Source organism: Copidosoma floridanum, unplaced genomic scaffold, assembly GCF_036245765.1.
Source record: "Copidosoma floridanum isolate Cflo_tuat_1 unplaced genomic scaffold, Cflo_Japanese_pri ptg000004l, whole genome shotgun sequence".
Taxonomy (NCBI): Eukaryota; Metazoa; Arthropoda; class Insecta; order Hymenoptera; family Encyrtidae; genus Copidosoma; species Copidosoma floridanum.
Genome location: NW_028321881.1, coordinates 18,108,747 through 18,133,175, shown reverse-complemented (window position 1 = coordinate 18,133,175; position 24,429 = coordinate 18,108,747). Strand labels below are relative to the sequence as shown.

Here is a 24,429-nt window from a genome sequence, read left to right as displayed (position 1 = left end):
ATCTAAGATTGCACTGAATAACCCGGGATGCACACAGGGCGAACAGGTAGGACGTGGGGCTAAGAAATCATCAAAAGTATGCAGCAAGGCCTTCGAACTAAATGTTGTAGTCAGCTTCTTCGACTCCAGCGAAGGGGCACAAGTACGTTTGAGAAAGAGATAAAGTTTTTAACCGTTTAGAGTGACTGCTGTGCTGACCAACGGCGCACACTCAACAATTCTGTTCACACATTTACGATGCACCTACAATTTATCACTACAACCTGGAACGGCAGTATACACTATAGTAGAAAATAGAGGGTGTTCTGTTTCGCAATCTAGAGACTACCTCTACCGTCACGAGTAATGGTGCATGCCCTAGAGGTTTTATTCACATTGGAAAGAAAAAAGCTAGAAAGTTAATTATGCTTCAACACGCTTACTTTTGTTCTAAATTTTAAGATTGTACACGCAAAGAACAAGCATGAGGTGTTTGAGGTGGACTTCTGTCTAAAGCCAAAATTGAATCACACTTGTGGGGGACCGTATCTTAGCAGAGACAGACTTAAACTACCAAATCAACCGTTTCAGAAAAAATAAGAACTCACTCGTGGAGAAGTGTGAGGTAGTAGAGGCAGATCCTAACTACTTAGTCGACCGTTCGAGAAATGACTCTTAACTGTCTTTTTCTTTGGGATCTTTAGGCCCTTCTCTAGGAGAAGCGGACCTTGGTCATGCGCTGGCTCGAAGATGATACATAAAAGCTTGCTGGGGGAAGTGTTGAGAAAAAACAATAGCCGACATGTAATTGGCTAGAGCTTCTCTAGTTTAGCCACTCGGAAATTGGCACTTCTCATATCCGGCTAGCCCTTCTACATGCTTCAAGGAAAGGGGAGGTGATTCAGTTAGTTATGCCCTTCCTTTCTCTTTTGCACTTAAATGTTACAGATTCTTCCTTGTAACTTAGCATTAACATTAAGATTAAGCATTATCAATATTTACTAATGCTATACACTGCTCGTTTCTTCAATCAAATTTATTGCAAAAAGAACGGTGAAAATCACTTAACATTTTAACTGAATGCTTGGAAAAAGAAACAGTGTGTGACTATATATTGATTAGCACTAATAATTAAATAATGGCAACAGTGGCCGTTACTATGATATTTATAGTAATAATAGTAGGTACAGTAATAATAATAATAATAATGATGATCACAATAATAATAATTAGAATAATACTAATAATAACCGTTATAATAGTAGGTATTGTAGTAAAGGTAATAATGATATGAAAATAATGATATGATTGTGCCTATCGCGAGTTATTATAATTAGATAAAAGGATAATTTTGATTAATTATATTATTGAAAAAATCATTTGGATGGTTTCGTAGATATATATCAACTTATTTTTCACTGTCAGTCATCACAGAGAAAGTCAATTCATCGTGCCCTAATGATTCAGAAATTTCGTTATCTATGTTGAAGGTAGCAATACAGACTCTCTTTCGACGACGCGACGCTAAGTTAGGAAGAAGGGAAAGGGCAATAGCTGGCTTTTCCGTTTTCCTTTATACATTAAAAAAGTTGTAAAATTAATGAGTTTGTAAAATTAGGCTATTGCAGATAGTTTTCGAAATAAGGAAACCACTAAAGAGAGTAGATCGGAAAATCATGCATCTGCAAAAATGGATGATTAAAATCGGATTAATGGTCAACAATATTGCTTTGCTTAATTTACCGTAGTTAATACCTTCATACATATACAGCTGTTGCCCGCTGTAGGTCTAATCAATTTAGTATGCAGGTGTTTGTTTTTGCAACTTAACTATAAGTTTATTTTATATTAGTCTAAATGTTTTAATCCTCAATTATTCTAGCGTTTAATCTTATTTTTTAGTGTAGCTGTTCCCAGCTAAACTTTCGCATTTATTGGTTTCTTAAGTTCATTTTATTATTTGTACATAAGAAAAAAGTAGTTTTTTATTTCTAGTCAGCATAGGCAAGCGTGCATCAGCATGAGTCATGTTTGATCTTAGTACAGCAGCTGCGAGTGAACTCGCAAGTGATTTACTTATTTCCAGATGCACGTTGGTCTTTGCTTTAAATGCTTTCTGAATCAGCGTGGGAAAATCTAAAGGTATGGAAAGAAAAAAATTATTAGTAGGTGTATCAACGAAAATTAAGTTTTTATAAAGGATGATATAGATCAGTCTTTAAACAAATGGTTGTCAGCCTATAACCATAAACAGTAATGTGGAAGGTAAGATGTAAGAGTACTTTTTAATATTTTTTAGACATGTATTTTTATTAACACTAACATTTGTTAATAAAAATTAAGATAGCCAAAACAGTTTTCAGATTGTTTGGACTTCAAAAAGTTGGGAAAAGTTCTAAGACTTCAGTTTCAGAAATTTTACTTCATACATTATTAAATTTAATTTTTGTGAAATAATCTATGAGAAATATTAAGTACTCAAAAATCACATTTTCTATTATGAATGCACACTTAACTCACCAATAACATGCGCATATTTCACATCATAGTAAAGTAAAATATTCTCGGTTTCATTACCGAAATGATTCACAAATGTTCTGCAAAACTCATCGATGCAAATATCTTCTTTTGGAAAGATGTAGAAAGTAGGTAAATAATTGTTACAGCTAAAACAAGCGTTTCCAATATGTATATAAGCATCAAGTTTCAAATGGTCCATACTCAAGACATCATTGCAACAGTTTTGATGAACAGTATTTCCAACTGTAAAAATTAGAGCGTTTGAATTTTCCTTTAACTTAGATACAATTTTCACAGAATCTTTTAGGAAATCATCAGATATCTGAAGTAAAACCTGAAAAAATTGATAATATTAATTTCTCTAAATTTGATGACTTAAAATACAGTTTCATAAGTATATTTTGTAGTACCGTTTGTTTGTTAAGCTGTGTGTGTTAAAATATTGCTACACAACTTTCCAACAGCAATTTTTGAATAATCGATTTATTACCACAAATGCAAACTAATTACCAAATCAGATCTTACAAACTGACTACTTGCAACATTTTATGTAGAATACCCGTCAGTTAATGGTAATTAAAACGCAGTTGGATTAAAAAATAAGACAATCGTTTTTGTTAGTAAAATTTTTTTAATCAACGTAAGCTTGTTTGTAAATGCATACCCACTACGTGTATGTTGATGTGTTATGACGTTTTTTTTTCGTTGAAGTATGTTGTAGCAATAAATTAATCCATAGAAATGGAATTCTGCCTGAGAAAAGAGAATGAGTATATTATAAGAGCCACAAATCTAAAATTTGCTCTAAAGAGCCATGTTCCAGGAAATTATATGTATGTGTTTGCGTGCGTGCGTGTGTCTGTCTGCACGCGCCTGCGTTCGCGCGCGCACGCGCACGCGTGTGTGCATGTGCGCATACTTGTGTATGTATGACAGTTTTCATGATGAAATTAAGTACGCACTTTGCTCAAATATTCTTCCCGTTTCCCGAAAATCAATGAGCGATTACGGAGAACATAAAACAGAAAATAGGCACTCGTTACTTCTGCTAAGCGATGGATCAAACAGGGCCTAAGAAATCTAACCTCAGTATTTAGGACCTATTCGCTTTAATAGACCAGTTGGCGGAGATTTTTGCCTGTATTTTCCGGGCGGTAGCAATGTTTCGATTAATTCTTATGTATTGTTTACCGTAGAATACAATTATCGTTACCCGTACTTTGTAAAAAATGTGCTTCATTTTTTAATTTAACAATTCGTGAAAAAAAAATGATTTTTTTTTACATTTTCCTTTATTTCTCCTTTCCTGTGCATTTTTAGCATTATGCATGTATATAGTTTTTTGTTTCTTACTTAATTATCTACAAAATGAGATCTGGTGTGATATTCCAAGTGCCATTGTTAACCTGCAAATTGCGTTGTAAGTTGAAAAAGTGCGTTTTTTTAAACATTCAATACCTCAACAATTAAAATACCTAGGAGCTTGAAATTCTCAGAAAATGTTGCTATTACTAATATAAATAACTGCACTAAATTCCAAAACGATCGCTTTTTAACTTTTAGAGTTACTAACGATCAAAATTTTTTTCGAAGCTTAATTGCATAATGCGCTAAAGTTGCTGTGATCGTCTAATTTTGATCCAACTGGTTTAAAAAATTCAAAAAACTATTCAAATTCAATAGTCCGTTTGAATTTTTAAAAAAAGTTGATTAGAACCTATTTTATAGCAATTTGTTTAACACTAGTAGTTTTAAACACACGTATATAACTATATTACTTTTGCAAAAATCAATATTGATGATTCTCGTTTGCACAACTTTGAAGCTGGTATTTTTTTATATATTTAAAAAAAAAAAAAAGTTGTCCTAGCATGCACGGGAGCCAAAATAATTTTTTTTTTTTTTAAATTCGTGTGGACGTATTATACGTCGAACAGCGGTCAGGTTCGGAGGGATTTAAGTTCAATACTTGTTCTTTCAATAAAAAAATATATTGCACCTGCAGGGCATCAAATAGTATAAAATAACAATTGTTGAAGTTGACCGTGCGAGAGCCAAGCGCATCGGCCGACGTGTGCTGCAGAGGTGGGGGGAGCGACTGCGGCGACGGTGGCTCTCCGAGCGCAGCTCGGCGACAAGACAGCAAGTGGTTTCAAATCATTCATCTTCGTTAAAATATTGTTTTCTCAGCTTCCTCTGCACGTAAAAAAATCCTCATGGAATCGATTTGGGGTAGCTTGATGATATTTTATCGATGGTTATTACTATTTGTATGGACGATTAAGGTTTTCGTCTTTATCAGTTGATTAATGCAAAGCAAATATAATGCACTAAAAAAATGCCATTAAATACGGTTTAAACATTATTATTCAAAGTAATGTAAAAATTTCAAAGCAATGTTTTGCTCGTCTGTGTACTATAATTTAGGAAAATAATTCTTAAACCTTTTTGAAATTAGGCGAGCTGCGTGCTCTCTCATCAACGGTTCTCAACCGTGTAGGTGCTTTTGCGTTTACTTGGTCCGAATGAGAATCACGTCACACAATTCGTGTCCTCTCGTTTAGCGCTATACAACGTTTTGCTTCGAAATAAATAAGTGTGCGCACAGTGGAAAATAATAATTTTATGGATTAAATAGCATGTGAGTTTTGTAAGCTATACACATTTTTTCAACAACAATACTTTCATTACGTCCATAGACTTTATCATGTACATCCTTCGAACACGTAAATATTGTGTAACATATAATATTATCATCATTACATTATTTAAGATATAATTAAAAAAAATTTCTTAATTAATGTTAAACATAAGCTTTAAATTTGAGACGAAAACCTTAATCGTCCATACAAATAGTAATAACCATCGATAACATATCGTCAAGCTACCCCAAATCGATTCCAAAAGGATTTTTGTACGTGGAGAGGAAGCTGAGAAAACAATATTTTAACGAGAATGAATGATTTGAAACCACTTGCTCTATTGTCGCCGAGCTGCGCTCGGAGAACCACCGCCGCCGCAGTCGCTCCCCCCACCTCTGCAGTACACGTCGGCCGGTGCGCTCGGCTCTCGCACGGTCAACTTCAACAATTGCTATTTTATACTATTTGATGCCCTGCAGGTGCAATATATTTTTTTATTGAAAGTACAAGTATTGAACTTAAATACCTCCAAACCTGACCGCTGTTCGACGTATAATACGTCCACACGAATTTTTCAACAACAAAAAATTATCTCGGCTCCCGTGCATGCTAGGACAACTTTTTTTTTTTTTTTTAATTTATAAAAAAATACCAGCTTCAAAGTTATGCAAACGAGAATCATCAATATTGATTTTTGCAAAAGTAATATAGTTATATACGTGTGTTTAAAACTACTAGTGTTAAACAAATCGCTATAAAATAGGTTCTAATCAACTTTTTTTTAAAATTCAAATGGACTATTGAATTTGAATAGTTTTTTGAATTTTTGAGACCAGTTGGATCAAAATTAGACGATCACAGCAACTTTGGGGCATTATGCAATTAAGCTTCGAAAAAAATTTTGATCGTTAATAACTCTAAAAGTTAAAAAGCATTCGTTTTGGAATTTAGTGCAGTTATTTATATTACTAATAGCAACATTTTCTAAGAATTTCAAGCTTCTAGGTATTTGAATTGTTGAGGTATTAAATGTTTAAAAAAACGCACTTTTTCAACTAACAACGCAATTTGCAGGTTAACAATGGCACTTGGAATATCGCACCAGATTTCATTTTGTAGATAATTAAGTAAGGAACAATAAACTGTATACATGCATAATGCTAAAAATGCACAGGAAAGGAGATATAGAGGAAAATGTAAAAAAAATAATTTTTTTTTTTACGAATTGTTAAATTAAAAAATGAAGCACAACTTTTACAAAGTACGGGTAACGATATATGTATTCTACGGTAAAAAATACATAAGAATCAATCGAAACATTGCTACCGCCCGGAAAATGCACGTTTTTATATTATTTCGTCCCCGTCGTCTGGTCTGTAAGCGCAATTCCGAAATTGCGCCCCTACTGGAGACTTTGAGAACGATTGGTCGTCATTTCAAAATGTAATTATTATTAAATCGAGCTTCCGGCTCCATTCACTAGGTAGCCAACCCTTAAATGTCGCTTTTTTACAAGCATATGGAAATCAATTCATAGTACTATCCTTTTCTAATCACAACTAACCGTTCTCAAAGTGCCCAGTGGGGGCGCAACTTCGGAATTGCGTTCCAAGCGAATAACCTTTATGTTTAGTTAAAGCAGCAAAATAAGAAATCAGTCCTCATCAAATGCTTTCTGTCACCCGCTGACCGCTGCAATTAAGGAATAGACACATCGTATTTACTAACTTGTAAAATAACAAACGACTGAGGTTTTGATTTCAGTACCTAACTGATTTATGTAAGAAATACGTACAATACAATGACACGTAGTTGAAAAATTATAAAATCGATTGTCTAATGAAAAGTAAACGAAATTTAAGGATATGACACAACTCATTATAGAACATCACACAGTGCAGTTAGGATACATACACACATATATCCTCCACATACATACACATATAATATATGCTCCACCTCCCTACGACCTTCGCGCACAAACCCTCCACTTCTCTAACATAACAAGAATAGAATACGACATACATCTCTCATTATCGGCATACATATCTGTGGGGCAGCACGGGGCAGGACATCTTTTGTCTCATTTTTTTTCTATACATGTAGAAACAAGAAGAATTTGACGTAATTTTTTGTGATGGGCTTGTAAGGCAGTGCAGGGAAGCACGGGGCGGCAAGAAGCATTGCGGGGCAAATAGTAGGCATGGACCTAAAAATGACTGTGTAATAAAGAAAGATTTATATATATACTTACATTTGTAAGGACAAAACTAATTTTACCCTCTCACTACGTTTCACAGCTCCTTTTGACCCCTTTAATTAAAATAGTTGAGTCTTTCTCGCCCTCCATATTATATATATGAGTTTAATTTGTTGATCTTTTGGGGCAAATAAAAACAATTAGTTTAAGTAACGTTTCGTCAACTGGTGTGTCGACCTCTTCAGGCTTTATTAACAATAATAAATTATTACAATGACTTATATAAACAACAGATACATATAATGTAGAACTGACAAATATATAACCCAATTGAAACCGTAAAAGACAATTTATTTAACGTATCGAGCAAATGGCTCACACGCACGCATAATTTAAGTCACACTTATAGAAGTTTTTTTAATTCTGTCCATTTTTAAAGACTATGTACGTTCTTAGAATTGTATACTGATAATGTGATATGTGAACTGAGGGCTCGGGTCATCGCACTGCGAAACCTGTGTATGTTTGAGTGTGAACTTATCATTTAAAAGCAGTTTGTGTAAAAAGTTGTCTTCCGATTTTGTTACAAAACTTTGGATGCGATTATTAATATTTGAAATAAAAGATGTTTCGATTCACATAAAGTATTTAAGGACAGCATTACATACACTAAAAAACGAATTAACACAATACAAAATTGATAAAAGACAATTACATCAATATTTCATAAGTGACGCCAAAAAATGTTTTAAAATAAAAAATCATGTCAAATTTACACTTAAAAATAAGTTTGCGCATTTATACTTAAAAATAGAAACCCAGAAGCCAATATTTGAAAACAGGCAAAATAAATTTATTAATTTAACACAAACTATCATACCTGAAGACGTTGTCCAAATAGTATTACTTGGACCAGGTTTCAATAAAACATCAATTGTAAAAAAAGGAGACGTTATTGATATGTTTAAGAATTTAGAATATGGTTTAAAAAACACGAAAATAAATAAAAGCTTAAAAGAAACAGTAAGACAAACTGTTCGTTCAATAGTTAACTTTAGCATAAAAAATGAAACATATCAAAATCATGAATATTCAGTCTATAATGAAAAAATTAATCGAACAACACAATTTTTAAAAAAGAATCAACATTTAATTTTTCTAAAATCCGACAAGGGCAATACCTCGGTATGCATGAATAGACACGATTACATCGACAAGATGATGATGCTTCTGGCTAACACTGACACATATGAAGAAATAAAGAATAATCCAACAAAAGTGTTACACAAAAAGGTAGAAGAACAATTGAAATATCTCAATGACCATGAATTTTTAAAATATAAGTTTCATAATACACAAATTACACAAACGGATACGCAGTTAGCCAAGGCATATGGACTCCCGAAAATACATAAAAAAGATATTCCTCTTACACCAATTATTTCATTAACTAATAGTCCAACTTACTTACTTTCAAAGATATTATATAATGACTTGAAAGTATGTATGCCAAAATCAAAATTCCACATCAACAATAGTCAAGATCTTATACACAAAACTAAATCTTTTAAGATACCAGACGATTATGTGTTGGTGTCCCTAGACGTTACTTCATTGTTCACTAATGCATCGTGTGATTTGGTTTTGAAAAGCCTTGAGAGACGTGAAGATTATATTTGTCGTGCGTCAAGAATCCCGTTTGTTGATATTATATATTTAACGAAGTTTCTATTTGAAAATACATATTTTACCTTTAATAAAAAGTTTTATCGACAGATATTTGGTACCCCGATGGGGTCGCCAATTTCTCCTTTTTTTGCGGACTTAGTTCTTGAAGACTGTGTAAATGAATGTTGGAATATTATAGAAAATAAACATAGTATTGAGCCGCTCTTCTATTTTTCATACGTTGACGATTAAATCACTTGTATAAAAGAAAAATATATTGACCTTGTTACTAAAATCTTTAATAGTTATAACAAAAATTTAAAATTTACATATGAGATTGAAAAAGAGAACCAAATTAATTTCTTAGATGTAACTTTAATAAAGCGATGCAAAAAAATTATCACAAATTGGTACCAAAAAGAATCATCCACAAATAAACTCTTACATTTGGAATCTAATCATACTGGGCAACAAAAGAAAAATATAATTTATAATTTAATAGACAGGGCCATAAGACTCTGACAGTTCATCCCATAATGAAAACGTGAAAATTGTAAGACAGATGCAGCTTGAGAATGGCTGTCTTAAGCATTTTGTTCATAAACATATTAAGAAAAGACTTTGTAAGATCAATAATGATGTTACAGAGAAAATTCCAGAGCAATTAACTTTAAATACAACCATTATAAGCTTACCATTTTTTCCAAATAATTTTGATAAGATACAACGTTTTTTAAAAAAATTCAATATACAAGTAATTCCGAGAATAAACAAAAAATTGAATCATATTGTATAGTTGGGAAAAGATACTACTGATACTTTGGATAATACTAATGTCGTATATGAAATCTCATGCAGTGACTGTTCAGCAAAATATACAGGTGAAACGAAGAGAGCTTTAAAAGAGAGAAAACGAGAACACCAAAACAACTACAAACTGGAATCGGTAGTTACTTTACACCAAATTTCTAATAACCATAATTTTGAGTAGGACAATATAAAAATATTAGACAAAGAGCCGAATTATGGTAAACGTTTGAAATCTGAAATGTTACACATTACCTCCAACATTTATAATATAAATAAGAAAGAAGATTTTCATAATTTAAGTCGTACTTATCGAAGTTTCTTTAATTCTGTCCGTTTTTAAAGACTATGTACGTTCTTAGAATTGTATACTGATAATGTGATATGTGAACTGAGGGCTCGGGTCATCGCACTGCGAAACCTGTATATGTTTGTGTGTGTGTGTGTTTGTTATAAAAGCAGGGTACATTGCGGTGTTAAGGCTTTTGCCAGTTTCACTTGCATGTGAGCCATTTGCTCAATACGTTAAATAAATTGTCTTTCACGGTTTAAATTGAGGTAATTTATTTGTCAGTTCTACATTATATATATCTTTTGTTTATATTATTCATCGCAATAATTTATTATTGTTAATAAAGCCTGAAGAGGTCGACACACCAGTCGACGAAAAGTTGCTTAAACTAATTGTTTTCATTTGCCCCAGAAGATCAACGGAATAAACTTATACCCTTAATTAAAAGGTGGATTTGCTGTAGTCTTACGTGTTTTGCCAGATCGTCATTTGTTTGAGTTTCCCTTCAACTCTTTTACCAATCACTTTAAAAATTTTTATATTTTCTTTGTATGTTTTACGTGAAAAAACATTTTTCTGAAATTCGAGTGCTCCCCTCTGACCTACCTCACCACCGTACTTTAATGACTAGGAAATTTTTTAGATTTTGATCAGCCCTCACTGAAAACTTATACTTTTTTGCATTTAACCTAGTACCCTTTACCACCTCCTTAAGAATATAAAAATTTTCCATGTTTCAATTAGTCCCCTTTATAAACTTATATTTTTTTTACGTTTCACTAACTCACCCTACAAGATTTGGATCAATTTTATTTTTTTATTTACTCTTTAGAAAAACTTAAAGCATTTTTTAAATATTATTGCACCACTTATATTCAAATAAGTTTTTCTAAATTTTTTAATTATCATTTTAATATAATTATTTTTCTCTTGAAAGAAATTTAATATTTAAACTTTATCAACAAAAAATTTGAAACATTATTTCGAATACTAATTTTACTAGACTGCATGTGTATGATCCTGTATGTGTATGATCCTGCATGTAATGGTTTATAATAAATTAAGTAACTATTTTATTTAAACCATGAACTCAAGATTTACTTATTTTTGTTGTATATTATTTAATAAAATGTCATTTGGAAAATATGAGTGCACTACTTCAGGGATAACGACTGGTATACCCAGGAATACACAAGTTTAGTAACTGGGCAATACAAGGGGTGATACGGGTAGACATGAGTGCACTTGGGGATGTCAACTGGCGTGTCCAGGAGAATTTAAGTTTAATAGTTGGGCAACACTATGGGTTCTGTGAGCAAATATAAGGGCAATAACTTGGATATGACGACTGATGTGTTTGGGAGTATCCAAATTCAGTAGTTGGGCAACACAAGGGGGGCTGATAGTACATATGAGTGCGCTGCCTCAGAAACGTCAAATAGCGTGTCCAAGAGTATTCAACTTTAGAAGCTGGGCAAGACAAGATGTGCTGTGGGTAGATATAAGTGCGCTACTTCGGGGACAGTAACTAATGTGTCTAGGCGTCCAAGTTTAGTATTTCGGCAACTCAGGGGGCACTGCAGGTAGATGTACGTGCGCAACTTTAAAAACGTATACCAGGAGTGTCGGAATGTAGTCATTGGGTAGCACAGGGTCGCTACCAGAAGATATAAGTGTGTTACCTTGGGAAAGTTGATTAGCGTGTTTGGGAGTAACTAAGCTTAGTTTTTGAGCATTATAGAACGCGCTGCGGGTAGATATATGTATTTTGCCTTAGAAAAGTCAACTGGTGTATCTAGGTACGCTACCTCAGAGAAGTCAACTATGTTATACACTACTGCCTTTGGCCTTTGGAATATTCCAAATGACATTTTTTTTTCATCATTACAGATAATAAAATTTTGAAAAATTACTTATTTTTACTCAATAGGCGCTATGAAAAAAGTAAAGCAAATCCTATGTTTTTCTGTAGAAAAGAGCGTTAAAATTTATAAGTTGCATAAGTAATATGTATGGAAATTGTCATAATTTAGTATAACAAATAGTTTCTCGTAATTTTTTTATATTAAAGTTGTAAATAGTTAATTGACTCTCATGCATAAAGTATTAATTATTACACTGAAATCTAATTTAACATTTGTATACAATGGGCACTCATCTCATGTTAGAAGGTTGGCACGCTAAGCACGTGGGGATAAAGCCTCTTCGTGTCTCGTTTTCCCTGGATTTTTGTTTGTTCTCGTAGGAGACGTACTAACATTCTAAAGAAACAGCGACGATTAACCAGGGATATACTGCATGCACAAAAATAATACAAAATAATTATGAAACAAATTCAATGTATATTTAACTAATAATATCATATAAAAATATAAAGACTTCGAATTGATAAATTCATTAAACTTTTAGCTTGCAAAGAGAAATTCTTTATCACCTAAAAATTTATAATGTAAACTATTTACAATCGTTTATTTATTTAACTTTTGGTTAAAATAATTAATAACAATAGATTAAATTCACCAAGTTGGAATTTAAATAGTAGGTGTGAAGAACATAATGTGCGCTCTCAAGTACGCGCAAGAAGCTAAATAAGACATGCGCAAGGATAATCAGCGAATATGTATAATCGATAGTACGCAGAGAGATAGCGTAGATTACGGCTCAGCTATAAAAGGCGCTTACAAGCAAGGAAATATGTTCCTTCTCCAGCAAACCTGGGGCGCGGAAATCCACTGCCTACCCAGACCTGGAACTCTCTTTTGCATCGGTACTAACCGCGACGAGCACGAACCGAAAGAGAGAGCGACCATGTAGTAGAGATACTAGGGGTAGCGACGGCGCTTCTTGGGCGAAGTACTTGAGTAGATTACTAGAGCTTTGCTTCAGGTACCCAAGTACCCAAGGCCCCGAGGACAATCTATCCCTACGTAAATCTTTCAGGATAGGCATAGAGCTCAGGACTAACACTCCATGGCTGTAATAATCATCTGTCCTAGTTAAAGCAAGTGTACATCTCCGAGAATTTTCGCGGGAAAATTTAAAAATCTTTTGAAATAAAATTTGGCAAAATTGAAAGTTAAAAATATAATTAATTTTGTATTCAAGCGCAAAATTCACTTTATCTAGAAAAAATTTACATCCTTTGAAATAAAGTAGAAACTTTTTGGTTGTAAATTTAAAAATTGTGCTTATTATTGAAATCAATGTAAGTGAAAAATCCAGTGATTGAAAATATAACTTACTTATTAAAATAAAAGTGAATAAATGTAAGAAAGAGAATAATTCATTGTACTTAATTATTTAAACCTATCTCTCCATAGGTGATAGCGAGAGTTCTATAAAATAAAAGTAACTTTTCACTTATAAGAATTTTATCTTTGCTCAAAGAGATATAAATAAATTTACTTAGAATAAGAAGGAATTACCAAAGGAAAAATCAACAAAGCAATAATTAAAAATAAACATATTGCAGGGATTTATAGATCTTTGAACACTTAATTTAAATTCAGATAAAAACTACTTTAAGATGTTTTTCTTCACAGAATTAGCAACCCGAGCGATTTCAAACCCAAACAAAATGGCTAAATGGAATATTAACTAAAGACTTGGTATTATAATTTACAACTCGCTAGTGAATATTCAAGTTTCATCACTTCAAATAACATATGCTAACTTAACGATTTAAATTAAATGTAAATTCATAATTAATGCTAAAATAATTATCTCTTCTTCGGTATAAATAAAAGCATTAATTATAATAGAATGCCTATTCTCACGTGGGTCTCCAAAATAAAGAAATTAAATATAATTTTACATACAAACAAATAAATCAAAGCTCCGGTTAGTTTAGAGAAACATATAACAGATCTCAACACTAACTTCGCCTTAGCTTAGCCCTGTGTGCTAAGTACTAACAATTTAACATGGACATCAATCTCCTCACCTCATACATCCTATTGGACTGATTAATCTCTTCTACTCAATAATTATAATCCAAAAAAAAAAAAGAAATGTAATTGTTGTCGCGTCACAGACTCAAGAAGAGGCGGAAGACTTGAAGTCAAGGTTGCCTTGCTTCTCGAGGGAATTAAAAAAAAAACCAATGGTTAGCGAACGTCCAGCTGTCCAGAGTTATTGAAACCGCTTCAAAGGGAACTCGTCCCCAGAATGCCACTTCCGTCCTTGCTCTCTGGCCCCTGTCTTGCTTTCCTTTTCCCTTTACCATGCCACCAACACCACTACTTGTTTCGGGCGTCTTCGTACTTTCTCGCCCCAAGTTGTGGCCCCACGCCTCTAGTCCCCGCAATAAGTATGTGCGTGTGTCTGCGCGCGAGTGTGTGTGTACATATACAAAAACTTTCTGGCACATTTTTAGCATGCATCATACGTTTTGAATACTTTTGCCGTAGTCTGGTATATACCAGAAAATTTAAATAATACGAATATACTTTCAGTACTAAATATAAAGTAAATTGCATGCAAACTCAATTACATAAAATCTAATGTACTTGAAGTCTTTCAAGAACATAAGTAGTTATAAAAAAATTACATACTTTGCTAACACATGTATCTTTTTAAACCAATGGATGAATAAATAAAAATATAATATTGAATTTAACACTTACTTTAAAATTTAATACAACTACTTTAACTGTGTGTCTAAGAAACGATAACAAGAATTTATTACATGTAAGGTTATTATGGTCTGTATTTTAATGTACTGCTCAACCATTTAAATGTGGGTGTACTTTTTTTATACTAATGGATACATGATTGAGTTAATAATATTTAGTTTAAATCTAAAAGTCATAAAAAAGCTATTTATTTATCTAAGCGTTTTCTGCTTTGATACTACAATATATTATCATTTTGTATAAAAAAAACTGCCAAAAAAATACTAAAAAAATAACAGAAAAATATTCTTGCATAACACCAGATTAGAACTGCGTATTAGATCGCAGCAACATTTTGCTATTTTAAAATTATACACGCGTACTTAGATTCTTTGCATTTATATAAAAGACTACTTACAAAGTTTTGATAAATAGGAGCCAAGCAAATTAATCATATTATCTTACAGCATCTATAAAGTCACAACAAATCATTTAAAAGTAAACTGTTTCATTATTGAATATAACGTTTATTTGTAATGGACACTACCTCTCAATAAGTTCTCTTAAACTCAATATTAAATTCCAAAACATTCGCTTAATCATATTTAAATAATAATAACAATCTAATTTTTTTCGTATGTAAGTATGACAAATCTATATTTTCTTTCATATATTTATAATTTTAGCAGCGTTATGACATATTGACAACTTTGAATCGTTAAGACACAATTAACTTATATAACGACAACTTGATGACTTCAAACACCTTACACAATAGGCGTACATCGCAGTTTCTAATAAATATAACATAAAAAGTTCTTTTTCTCTCAGTTTTTCTATAGTAGTATGAGTGTAATAAAAGAATAACTAATAGACTAAGAGATATAACGCATTGGTTGCGATCATAGTGAACATATGGTAAATTTTTAGTCGATTTCTGGACTTACGAGTATGATAGATGTTTGCAAATTTTTGAGTTCGTAAAAATATGGTTCAAGCTTTTGTATTTAGATATAACAATTCGATTTTTTCATAACAAGAAGACATGTCTTAACAATAATAATAAATTGTTAAAAGTAAAAATATTACAATCTGTGACTTCCTAAATTGTTAAGAATTTTTCGGAATCATTGCATACTATTTAAAGTTGGAAAGTAACATTTATAGCTTGTAATTATTAAAACAAGCTTGCTATTTATTAAAGTAAATAGCAATTTAAAACCAGCAGCTAAATTTTTGCAAAACATTATGACTTGCATGTAAGGCACCAATCTAATAGGTGCCGAGGCAAAAAGTGTTATTTGAATAACATAATTGAATTTCAATATTTTCCCGTCATCATGTCTAACTGAGTATTAGTTTTAATGTGCTTACTTTCAATTTAAACTAATAAACGCTTTTTCAGCCATTTTAAAATGTTTTTCGATATTAAGTGTCAGTATGAGATAGAGCACTGTAGGTATAACTGCTCAATAAAAAAAAAAATGTTTATACTAGAACTACAATTTCCTTAATTAACATTTTGACTAAATATGTGCTGTTCAAAAATAGGATAATGCAAAACGTTGATTTGGCTATTTTTAAAACATATTAAAAAACACCTAATTCAATTTTATGTTTAAACTGTATACAAGACCAATGTAAAGCTTCTTACAATAGTTAATAGGAATGTACAAGTGAGGAATGTACAGTAATGATATGATGAGTTTATAATTATTATCATTTCTTTTGCGATTGTCAATCATTTTCGTGTTTTTAAGGTATTTATTCTTTATTTAAAAATTTATCAATAAATTTTTGAGGATAGTTTTTAGCTAGTAAAAATTTATTGATCAACTTTAAATTATCATTATGAAAATAAGTGTCTGCTAATTTAATAAAAAAGTATACTAGTGTATAAATGATACACATTTTATATTGTATTGGATGGTGGGAGAGTAAATTCAAGTATCGGCCTAAGTGTGTGGGTTTTTGGTACCAATTGGTTAGTACTGTGTTATTAAGCAAGAGGGATCAATACGGTATTGTTAATGAATTAAATAAGTTTGATAAAGATATTCATAAAAAAGACTTATCTTAATGCTACGGAGTAATAAAAATACAAAAAAAAAGACTTTTCTATCCATATCATTGTCTCGAAACTGAATTCGCCAGCTTATTGTTTTTCTAAATTTCTTTCTGATTTTTTGATTAATAATATTACGCTGACAAAATCACACATAAAAAATAGTTATGAATTAAAGAATAAATTAAAAGATATTTTTATTTCACCTGGTACACTCTTATTAGTCTAAATGTAGTTAGTTTATTTACTAATACTAGTGAGGCCTTAATCATAAATGCAGTAAGACATTTTTTGAAATTCTTAAATGGTAAAATCACTGTTTCTCTCAATGAGTTTTGCACAGGTGTGTCTTTAATTTTAAATTCGACTTTTTTTTATTTCACCAACAAATTTTATAAATAAGCTTTTGGCTCTCCAATGGGCAGTCCCTGTAGTCCGGTGTTATGTGATCTCGTAATGCGTTTGCTTGAAATTTCATGCTTAAACAAGTTATGTTTTGATGTTCTACTGTATGTACGGTATGTGCATGATGTCCTCATGTGTGTGCCTACTAAATATATCAACTATACTGAAAAAATTGTTAATAGCTATTGTCCTAAATTACAACTCACTGTTGGGACATGTGATTACAACAGCATTAGTTTTTTAGATTTTGAAATTATCATTCAACAAAATAACATAGTACCAGCTTATTAGTATCAAAAACCCACACACTCAGGCCGATACTTGAATTTTTTCTCCCACCATCTAATACAACATACACTCGGTATCATTTACACACTAGTAGATTTTTCCATTAAATTAGCAGACACTTAACTCCATAATGATAATTAAAAATTGATCAATTAATTTTAACTAGCTAACAACTATCCTCCAAAAATTATTGATAAATTTTTAAATAAAAAAATAAATACCTCAAAAAACATAAAAATGATTGACAATCGCAATAGAAATGATAATAATTATAAACGAATCTTATCATTACTATATATTCTCCATTTGCACATTCCTAATAAATATTACTGTCAGGAGCTTCAAATTGGTCTTGTGTACAGTTTAAACAATAAATTAAATTTGATCATATCACTTGGAAAAGATGTAACCAAGCCACTCGATAAAATAATGTCGTTTATCACATACCATGTGCGAATTGCAACTGCTGTTACGTCGGTCAAACATCGAGAGCTGTAAAATTAAGAATGGCAGAACACAAAAGAGACGTAGAAAAAAAAAGAAATATCTGTACTATTACAACATAGCATTGAATTTATACACAGCTTCAATTTTAATAAAACAAAGATTTTAGAAATAGAACAAAATTACAAAAAGCGTCTCTTTTGGAAATGTTAAATATACATTACTTTAATATTATTATATTAATAGACAACAAGATACAGAGACATTAAAAAATTGTTATAAGGCTATTGTTAAGTCAATTAGGAAAGGGGACCAACTTGATATACATGATTTGAGAATCCCTTTCATTTATAGTATAAGAAAAACATGAGCTGTTCATGTACGTCTCACAAGGAACTGCTTTCAATTCACATTTGATTGTATTACGTGCGTGTACTATGTCATTCGTGTACGTGCAGGGTATAGAAGCAACTAAACTTGAAACTCTGACTATATTACGATTTTACATCCCTTTCGTAAGAGTCAGAGGTATGTTGTACACTTAACTTAATTTGCAATTATTGTATTTTACCAAAACTAGTATAGTAAAGAATTTTTGTTACTCATAGATTTGTGTATCTGATGAGAGCCGGGACATTGTCTAAACAGCCGAAACGTCGTTTTGTTTTTTAATAAATACGAAACATGACCTTACCACCATTGGACGTTGTTTTTAATTATTCACCAACTGTCATGGAACGTCTTAGTTGAATATCATTATTATTATTATTATTGTTATTATTATTATTATTATTATCATCATCATTATTATTATTCATATCTATAGACTCCTATTACTTGCTCCTTAGTCATCAAATAATATTGAAATGCAAACTTGGTAGTTTGAAGCATGAATATTTATAAATTTAAATAGTCATACTCTAAACTATCAAGTTTTAATTTTAATATTATTATTAGTATTATCATAATTATTATTGTTATTATTGTTATTATTATTATATGACAATAAAAAATCTTCAAAGTAATTTTTTGTATATCGATACAGTTATTTTATAGAGACATACGGTGTTAAATACAACTGCCATAAAATTTTATCATAAAACTAAAATAATTTTTACTAGTCATGTCAGTTAAGGTTCTTTATAGATTACTACAAAGTCTGCTTAGTAACAATTTACTGACTAACATAAAATGTTACTAATACTGTTGCCAAGAATTTACCTAGATGCTCGTTACATTATTTCATTTTAATTCAATGATTTTTAAATCATTCTTGTTAACTTAACTTATTATTAATACAACCTACAACTTTTATATTGTTTATGAATTCTTAATAATGAATTATTTTCTCTACATACAGATAACTAAGAAATCGTCTTTCTGTAACATTAACCAATTCTATTACATCTGTTATTCAGTAATACGCACAATTCGAAAATTTTTAAATCGTTAGTTAATTTTTTTACTTAAATAAAATTAACTCAAACGTGTCATACACTATACAAATTTCTAGTACATCTTGGAACGTCCATAGTATAATAAAAAAAGATATTTTCTGTTCAAAGATATTTTACAACATTTTTTACTTATTCAGAAAGTCACCAATAAGATAACTGTAGATATCATCCGTTAGTAACACTAGAAATAAATGGAAGGAAAGTATTCAATCTTTTTTTTAATTTCCTAATATGGCAAAGAATAACAATGTTTGTTTTAAAATTCAATATTTGTGAAATTACTTTAGTTTGAGTTATATTATTTGGGTTTTCTTGGTAAAACATTAATTTAATACAAAAAGCAAAATTGAAGTTTGTGTAACCCTTTACTGGTCTGGGTCAACTTTCATGAATTTGATACTTTTTAGACTAATGCATGCTAGAATAATGTAAAGAATGCTTTTTTATTCTAATAATAATTAGGAGCACTATTTTAATTATTTTAACTATACCTTTATCATTCCTTACTTAAATGACCAAGATGTACCATAAAACACGGAGAGAATATATCCCTCACATTTAATAATTTTCATTGCACGTGATATAAGAGCAAAATTTTATTTTTTATATGCATTGAAAAATGTACAAGTTTTTGTAGTTTGTATGTATGACCATTCAATTAGTATACAAGTTCTTAGAAAATGTTGTATAACAACTATGTATCACTTAAAATATCAGAAATATTCAATTAAAATCGAACTTGTTTCAGAACCAAGTTTTATTGTTATCACCCCAATTGTCAAACGTCTTCATCATCACACATATATTCATTAAAGATTTTTTAAAACAGTTTTTTATGAACAATTAAAAAGTTGCAACAATATATTTTACTGTATTTAAAGATAAAAGATAACTACTGTTTTAACACTTTCAAACTCAAACAGAGCAATAAGAAATTAAAAAGCCTGTTTAAACAACATCAAACAGTACAGTTACTATGCACATTAGTCACGTAAACTAAGTCAAGTTCTACACTCCACACATTTATTATAAATAGTAGTTTGGAATAAATATGACGTTTAAATGTTTTGTTTTTTAATCTAAATTTTCTACAGGACTATCTGCATAGTCTAAACATAGCTAATAAAAAAAATCTAAATGCAATCAATTTGTGGCAGAAAGGGTAAACAGATAATAAATATTCATCCAGCTCTTTAATTTCTTTGTAAGCAAATTATTTAAAATAATTTTAGTTAAAAAAAATTATGTTCCAATATTTAGACATAACGAGTTAGTTTTCTAACTAATGAGTTGTTGTTTCCTGTCATCTATGACAAACATTAATTAAAAAAATTGTGACTAAAATTGTTATTTCCCTACACTAAAAATGATATTTAGGATTATTTCTAGACTTTGGAATTCTTAAAATACTAGGTTCGGTTAAAAATTCTACTTAAATCTGAGAATCGTAATAAAAAAATTAAGTGTTACTTCAACTTTTCTTAACTTTACATGCTATTTCATCTGCTTATGTCAAGGTTTTAGAAGAAACACCTGAAGATGCAAATAAAAATAGCCATTTTTTGCCAGGCCATAAAAAATTTTTTAATGCCTGTAATAATGAAGTACCATTACTTTTTTAAATTTTTTCTACATGTGCTGAGGTTTTTTGCGTTTGCATGATAGACAATTCATGGATAGTTTGCAAATAGTTTAGGGTTAGCAAATAAAGTAGAGGTTGAGATCTTTACCCTGATTTTTTTTCAGACAGGTATGAATTTCTACAACCAAAATCTAAGGTGAATTGTTATAACTCGTAGTTTATTATGTGTTAATAATAATAATTTTTTTCAATTTAAGTTTATCTATAACATTATAAGGCTAATAAATTTATAATCAATGTAATACTTCTAGGTATCATGCATTTACCGTGACGATGTTAGTCGTACAGTAAATTTTCAGTGAATTCTCATATTTCTTAGTGCGATAGCTACTACTCAAGTAAGGGGTAATAGCATTATGTAGATGAATCTTATATTACGATTATACTCACGATTTTCTCAAAAGATGTGACTTATTATGCAACACAAATCTACTAAAAAAATGGTTATTACAGTATGAGTTTATATGGACTGTTTCGGACTTCTGAAAATAAGGTGCACATTCTTCTGCGGACGCATCGTAAATTTAGTTGAAAAATGTAATTGGTATAGCAGTTTTAAGACTTTCGAAAAAAACTTCTTATTTACTTAATGATATGTCCTAATTTTATTAATCAAATAAAAGATCATTCACGTCGTTGAGTTCTTTGGGTTCATAAAATAAAACATTCGTAATAAGTCAGCTTATAATTACCAAAAAGTTTTCGTGGTATGCCTGTAAAGAACCAATTACTAAGATATAATTTTGATTTATCATTAAAATTTTGGAAAATTGTATCAAAAACCTTACGTCCTTTAAAATTTACTTAAAATTAGTATTGATACTTACAAAACAGATTTTCTAAATTACAATATAAAACCAGCAACGTTACATTGTTAATAATTGAATTAATTTTTTTAAATATACACAGCACTATCACAAATTAAAAATCCTGGTTAAACAATTTTAGGTTCTTAGGTTACTATTTACATTAGTAAGAAATTTTTTAATTTTCAAATTTTTTAAAATGTTTAAGTAACCTTCTCTTTACTTTTTGTACGCAAATATACAACAAATTTTTCTTAATTTTATAATTTTTTAGCAGATTTGTTGGACACCTAAAAAGCTTTCTATTAATAATCCTTTATTGTTATGTTACTATTTACTAAAGTGACATAAACCTCATCATTTCATAAACTATATTCATTTGTAGAGACAAGTCATTTTTATTACGATCTATACAACAAATATTTTTCAAATAAGGTTTCTTTTAATATTATCTGTTTAACAAGAGTCTAATCAGCAAAATCATGCACTTCTTGCAATAATTTAGTATAAATAATAAGATGAACTTATAAAGTAATTATGAGTGCCACTTCACCTTACGTATTTTGGTTTACTAAAGCCTTTTTTATCCTATTTTACAGCTTCATCGAAAAATATGGGTGAACAAGTTATTACACTAAACACAACAAGACATTTTAACCTCCAAATGCTCAACACAAGATTTTTCGGGTTAAATTTTTATGAAATGTGTTGTTCTCATGAATTTAGCTTCAAGACGAATTTCTCTAGTGTTGTAAAAAAAAGTATATTTTTTTTTTTTAAAGTAGTGCTGCTAGCATTGAAATATTGGCTAACGGTATTTTCTGCTTTTTAGCAGACATCGTGAAATATTGCTAAAGATGCCTGCTAAGCGACAAATTACGAAACGTATAAAAATCACATTGCTAAAATACAGTATATTTATAGATTTTTAACTCTAAACTATGGCTGTTTTATACGTAAATACTATAATTACTACAGGTATTAAAGTAAACGTTACTAATAATCGAATTCGTTAACAGCAATAAAACTGATAATAATATTATATAATTTGCTGTATCATTAAAAAACCAAGTATGGTCCCTCTTATTTATAATTTAAGTTATTATTATTCAAGCCCCCTCATTTAGTGACATCATTTTAAGCTTGAATAATACAACAAAAAATGAGATAGCAAGAGATTTAATCACAGCGTAATTTTAAATTTTTTCTTACCGTGTACCATGAGTGAGAAAATCAATCATTGAATTTAGTGATTCACGTTATGTTCAAGGCGGTTCTTTCATAAAATAATTATAAACAGAATAACAGAAAACCTTGAATAATCATTTATTAAGTTACAATATACTAGCCCTCAAAATTTTAGAGTGTGCTGACAATTATAAACACAAAAACATGATAAATAAAAAGTAAATTCTAAACATGTGCTCTTATGGCAACTAAGCATTTTCGACTGAAAATTGTAGCCTAGTCATTTATTTACTGAACATAATTATGTAAAAAATTGACACAATACAGCTTACGCAATACTAAGCATACTGCTATCTCAAAATATATATGTTCACGGACTCAATCAAAAAATATTAAAACAAACACTGGCATGCATTTACGTGTCCTATGTTGAAGGCATAGGCAAGCATCATCTGCTGGTATTTTCAGGTTATGGGAAGAAAACTTTTATATCAGATATCATGATCTAAAATTCTGAATCAGTACTAAATTTGATTCAATAAACAATATTTGTAAATTGTCGTTTTAAATTTAGGCAGTATTGATAAATATCAACTTGATAGTCGCACCTTTGACTTGGAAGTCATTAAAGAATCAGCTTAATGAAACAGCTATCTACGTCAAACTTTGTTGCGATCTAGGTAATTATCAATTACACATTGATATATTATTACTTTATAGAAGAAAGTGAAAAAACGGTTTCATAAATTTAAATATAATGATAAACACTACTTAAATAACTGACACATTAAGATGTTTCAATTCTACAAATTACAAAGTACTTTATCTAAAAACTATGTTATTTATACAATAGGCTCGACGAAGAAAGTAATAAAGATCATACAGTAAAGCAGTTCTTTGAAAAAATACTAGTAAACAAATAATAGTGTCATAGATAAGAACTTATAAGACTATTCTTGAAGGAAGTGAATTGAATTCGACGTAATTTTCATGTAGTGGTAAGCATCCCGAAGTAGCATTAAGTATACAATTTAGTAGGATTCGAGGTAAGAATAATGTGGTACACCTTAGCTATCTTGTTCAGTTCTGAAAGCAAAATTTAAAAAACATCAATTTTTTTTTGTATTTCGCAGACTGAGAGGAAAATATATTAAAAATTACTGTGCTAGAAAAGTAATCTGGTAGTGTTTGATCGTCTAAAGAATTTTTACTAATAAAACAATGATTTTTAGTGTTCAGAAAAGTAACTTTTGTACTAAGTATAGTGATTTTTACTGTATCCATAGAAGAAATTGCTGTCCAGAATGGTAAAAATTTGGTTGACCAAAGTAAAAAGTCACTAGACGGAGAAATGACACCAGATAATTATCCTAGCCTAATAATTTTTATTACGTTTTTCTCTCAGTGCACAGT

At 30.5% G+C, this 24,429-nt stretch overlaps 1 protein-coding gene across 3 annotated transcripts in view; it reads right to left on the bottom strand.

Annotated features, from left to right (window-relative positions):
• Dph2 (Diphthamide biosynthesis 2) overlaps positions 1-24,429 on the bottom strand; it is a 371,254-nt gene that overhangs the window by 271,518 nt on the left and 75,307 nt on the right. For all 3 annotated transcript variants that reach the window (XM_089597867.1, XM_089597863.1, XM_089597870.1), the window contains one exon: positions 2,500-2,833. In XM_089597867.1, coding sequence (XP_089453993.1) covers positions 2,500-2,833 — 334 coding nt within the window. The remainder of the gene's footprint in view (positions 1-2,499; positions 2,834-24,429) is intronic.